This window comes from Opisthocomus hoazin, chromosome 23 (genome assembly GCF_030867145.1).
Source record: "Opisthocomus hoazin isolate bOpiHoa1 chromosome 23, bOpiHoa1.hap1, whole genome shotgun sequence".
Taxonomy (NCBI): Eukaryota; Metazoa; Chordata; class Aves; order Opisthocomiformes; family Opisthocomidae; genus Opisthocomus; species Opisthocomus hoazin.
Window position 1 is genome coordinate 4,055,127 of NC_134436.1, and position 4,873 is coordinate 4,059,999.

The 4,873-nt window shown below is 61.3% G+C and overlaps 1 protein-coding gene across 1 annotated transcript; it reads left to right on the plus strand.

Moving 5' to 3' along the window:
• Positions 1-824: 824 nt before the first annotated feature.
• Positions 825-4,606, plus strand: LOC142364007 (protocadherin alpha-6-like). The gene has a single exon (XM_075442048.1). It carries the CDS (start codon positions 1,786-1,788, stop codon positions 4,492-4,494), a length of 2,709 nt encoding a protein of 902 aa, XP_075298163.1. The 5' UTR covers positions 825-1,785; the 3' UTR covers positions 4,495-4,606.
• The last annotated feature ends 267 nt before the right edge of the window (positions 4,607-4,873 follow it).

The window sequence follows — 4,873 nt, forward strand, 5'->3', positions numbered from 1 at the left end:
TCGTCTTTGCGTTTTGATGGCATATGCCATACGAAAATGACATGGGACGGATCTGGAATGAAGATGACATTGCTGTCCACAGAAAGCCTGACTAACTTCACCGGTGGATTTCCATATGAACCGGCGACACTTTGGAGATCAGTCGGGCAGGAATACAAAAAGGTCAGTAGGCTCAATCGTGTTGAATAATCTTTTGAACTGTGGTCTGTGTACATGAGATGCAGAGGTAACAGCAGAAGTGGTTCTCATCCTTAGTCCGGCTGCGGGAAGTGCAGCGGCCGCGGGGCGATGTGCCGCAGCCCGGCTGCCTGCGGGAGTCCGGGGCAGGTGACGGTGGATGCGAACGAGACGTGTGTAGGCGGGCGGCGGATTTTGCCCTGAAGCTTTACGTGGTGGTCGAAAATCCTCCCACAGCCGCGCACCCGACTTTGCTGGGGCGGGGGAGGGGAGCACGGTAGCGTTTGTTCCAAGATCCTGCGATACCCGACGAGCCTCCGGCTGAAGGTGAGCACGAGGAGAGAGCACAGACAGCTGCAAAGCTCAGCCCTGTCTCGTTTAAAGGAAGGATCTCGCCCGTAACGCGGGTCTCTTCTGCTTCCTCCCAAGGGGCTGCAGTCACCATGCGTGTGGACTGCCTCTCCTCTCACTTCTGCCCTCCCGTGTCCCCCTCGGCTCCAAGTAGAGGCAAATGTGAATTAACCTGCATTTCTCAGTGTCTGCTGTCCTTCTGCGTCCGCTTTCCGCTCAGCATTTCATAGCCGGGTGGTCACTGGCGCTGTCAGCAGAGCAGATGGGTAACAGGGAGTATGTCCTGTGAAGGAGTTATCGCCGAACCGTTTGACTCTCCTGTTCCCTCCGAGGGGTGCTGTGGGGGGAACCCAGCGACCGCGAGAAGGGGATCTGTTTGCCGGTTTTCCCTTTTCCCTTCCGTGCTCACTCGTTACAAGACCTGCTCACAGCACTAGCCTGTGAACGCCATTACCCCGACGGCCTGGTTACAAAACACTTCTAGATACATTTTGTTGCAAGAAATGTGTAGAACTGCGTGTGGAGCGTGCATGTTTTCGGAAACACTTCAATTAAACCTCAGGGTTTCTAAAAGAGGAACCACAATCAGGGTCGTCTTGGGAGCCATCCCATTAACTGTAAAAATACGCTCAATATAATTTATGAGAAGACCATTTCACTAGGAGAAGAAGTGTGAAAAACTAGTTTTCGGCCACTTCAACTGCTACAAAACAACATGAATAGAGGTGGCAATAAACACCAATCCGAAAAAAAAAAAAGCGCGTCTCTGAAAAGAATTATAAAGTGGAGGGGATTTTTCTGCCTGTTTTATCTCAAGTTCAAAATACAGGCCTCAAAATTAGTTGCAATTAATGAAAAGCACCGTGTTTCAGACAAACTGGGAGAAGGGTGATCTACGAAGAAGCCACGGAAAAACCATATGCACTTCTCCTAAAGCAGTACAGTGAAAATGCTGGGGATGAATGTTCGGCAGCAAAGCATGGAATGAAAAATGGCAAAGAAAAAACAAACCAGCGCGATTTGCGGAGAACCGTAAGAGGCAATTCGTGCTGAGTGCCACATGATGCCGCTCTGACCTAACGTATGATAACAGCGGGGGAAGGGCGGGGAAAACCTTCCGGTGCACGTAAAAAAAAAACCGCAGATGAGGAGCAGAGGAAAGGATGTGCAGCCCCTGAGTAAGGTCCAAAGCTAAAACCGTCTCGATAGAAAAATCCGAAAAGGCACGGTGGAGAGAAGAAGGAATCGCTGACTGCGATGGGCGTTTGTGGAACACCGCAGCAGCGCTGGGGAGCCGTGTTGCGGGTGCTGGTGCTGCAGGCGTCCTGGGCGCTGGGCGGCGGGCAGGTGCGGTACTCGGTGCCGGAGGAAGCGAAGGCCGGGACGGTGGTGGGCCGTCTGTGGCAGGACCTGGGCCTGGAGGCGGGCGATGCGGAGGCGCGGCGTCTGCGGCTGGTGGCGCAGGGCCGTCGGGCGAACGTGGAGGTGAGCGGGGCGAGCGGGGCGCTGGTGGTGAGCTCGCGGCTGGACCGGGAGGAGCTGTGCGGGAAGAGCGCGCCGTGCGCCGTGCGCCTGGAGGTGCTGGTGGAGCGGCCGCTGCGCGTCTTCCACGTGGAGCTGGAGGTCACGGACATCAACGACAACGCCCCGCTCTTCCCCGCCGCCCGGAGAAACCTCAGCATCGCTGAATTAACAACGGTGCCGGGGTCTCGTTTCCCGCTGGAGGGCGCGTCGGATGCAGATATCGGAGCCAACGCACAGCTCTCGTACACCCTCAGCCCCAGCGACCACTTCTCTCTGGATGTGCAGAAAACCGAGGAGGACGGTGAGTCCTTATTCCTGGTGCTGAGAAAGCCGCTGGACCGCGAGACGCTGGCTGTGCAGCGGTTATTGCTGACGGCGATCGACGGTGGCCGGCCGCCGCTGACGGGCACGCTGGAGCTGTTGATCTCGGTGCTGGACGCCAACGACAACGCGCCCCAGTTCAACCAGTCGGTGTATAAAGTGCAGCTGCCGGAGAATACTGAACGCGGTACTTTAGTGATGAGAGTAAGCGCCACGGATTTAGATGAGGGCACGAACAGGAATATATCGTATTCTGTCCAGCACTTGTTCCCTCAGGATGTAAGAGACGTTTTCGGGATTGACAGAAACAGCGGGGCGATCTATCTAAGAGGTGCCTTAGACTTTGAGGATGTTGGTGTCTATCGCCTGCAAGTGGGTGCAGCAGATAAGGGAAACCCACCGCTGTCGGGGCACTGCAAGGTGGTGGTGGAGGTGCTGGACGTGAACGACAACGCGCCGGAGGTGTGGGTGACGTCGCTGTCGGTGCCGGTGCCGGAGGACGCGGCGGTGGGGACGGTGGTGGCGCTGCTGAGCGTGTCGGACCGGGACTCGGGGGCGAACGGGCGGGTGCGGTGCGCGGTGTGGCCGTCGTCGCCGTTCGGGCTGGTGGCGAGGTTCGCGGGCTCGTACTCGCTGGTGCTGCGGGAGGCGCTGGACCGGGAGCGCGTGTCGGAGTACGCGGTGGAGGTGCGTGCGGAGGACGGCGGGGCGCCGCCGCTGCGCGCCAGCCGCGGGTTGCGTGTGCCGGTGTCGGATGTGAACGACAACGCGCCGGCGTTCGCGCAGGCCGTGTACACGGTGCTGGCGCGGGAGAACAACGCGGCGGGCGCGGAGCTGGCGCGTCTGTGGGCGCGGGACCCGGACGAGGCGGGCAACGGGTGCGTGAGCTACTCGTTGGGGGAGGGCGGCGTCGGGGTGGCGTCTGTGGGCGGGGGGTGGCGGTCGGCGTCGAGCTACGTGTCGGTGGACGCGGAGAGCGGTCGGCTGTGGGCGCTGCAGCCGCTGGACTACGAGGAGGTGCAGGTGCTGCAGTTCGAGGTGCGGGCGGTGGACGCGGGGGAGCCGCCGCTATGCGGCAACGCCACGGTGCAGCTGTTCGTGGTGGACGAGAACGACAACGCGCCGTCGCTGCTGTCGGGCGTTGGCGGCGGGCCGGTCGTGGGGTCGTTGGGCGCGGGTTCGTCGGGTGCGGGTTCGGGGGCGCTGTGGGCGTGGGCGACGTGGGGTGCGCCGGCGGGGCAGGTGGTGGCGAAGATCCGCGCGGTGGACGCGGACTCGGGCTACAACGCGTGGCTGCGCTACGAGCTGTTGGAGCCGCGGGGGAAGGGCGCGTTCCGCGTGGGGCTGTACAGCGGCGAGGTGAGCACGGCGCGGGCGCTGGAGGAGGCGGACGGCCCTCGGCAGAGGCTGGTGATCGTGGTGCGGGACCACGGGGAGCCGGCGCGCTCGGCCACAGCGACGCTGAGCGTGTCGCTAGTGGAGGGCGCCGAGGCGGCGCTGGCGGCCGCGGGCTCGTCCGCGTCGTCGTCGTCGGGGTCGGGATCGGGGTCGGGGCTGCGTCCGGCGGCGGGCTCGGAGGGCGGCTCGGCGGCATCGGCGACGAACGTGTGGCTGGTGGTGGCCATCTGCGCGGTGTCGAGCCTGTTCGTGCTGGCGGTGGTGCTGTACGGGGCGTCGCGGTGGGCGCCGCGGGCGGCCGTGCTGTCGGGTCCCGGTCCGGCGACGCTGGTGTGCGCCAGCGAAGTGGGGAGCTGGTCGTACTCGCAGCGCCAGAGCCGGAGCCTGTGCGTGGCGGACGGCGCGGGCAAGAGCGACCTGATGGTGTTCAGCCCCAACTTCCCGCCGCCGCCCGGCGCCGCGGCGAAGGAGACGCAGCCGGAGGCGCCCGCTGTCCTGGACACGGTGAGTGGCCGTCCCTTTCTGGCCTCTGGCCCCTTTCCCCGACGCCCCTTGGTGCTTGTGGCGCTTGTGTCCCGGCCGTGGTCAGGCGCCGTTGGTAGCCGGGCTGAGCCCCCGTGTCTTGGTAGAGGTGTCTTGGTGGGTGCTTCAGGATGTTCATGGGCCCTTTGCACCTGGCTTTACGTCCTTGCCGGAGCGGCTCCTGCTTTATGGGAAAAATGAGGGAAAAGCAGTAGTTACCATCCGCAGCTGAGGGTTGCTGTTGTGGACGTGAGTTGTTCTCCCGTCAAATAAAATCACTGCTGATTGTGCTGAGAGATGGCCCGGCATCAGCTTTTCAGATACTCCAGCTTGCTGGTGTGTAGCATTTCCATCCGAGCTTGTTGAAGGAGTGCAAGACAGTCAGGCTGTGGTGGTGACAGTCCCCCAGGCACTATTTACAGCCTTTATTACCTTTGCTGAGCATGCTGGTATTAGGTGGGGTTTCCTATGAAAAAGTTGTCCTCTTTGAATCTTCCTGCAAAAGATCTGATGCCAGGTGACAACTGGGGGTACAAGGTTTTCTCTACCCGTGGAGAGAATAATTGTCTGGTTGCACCAC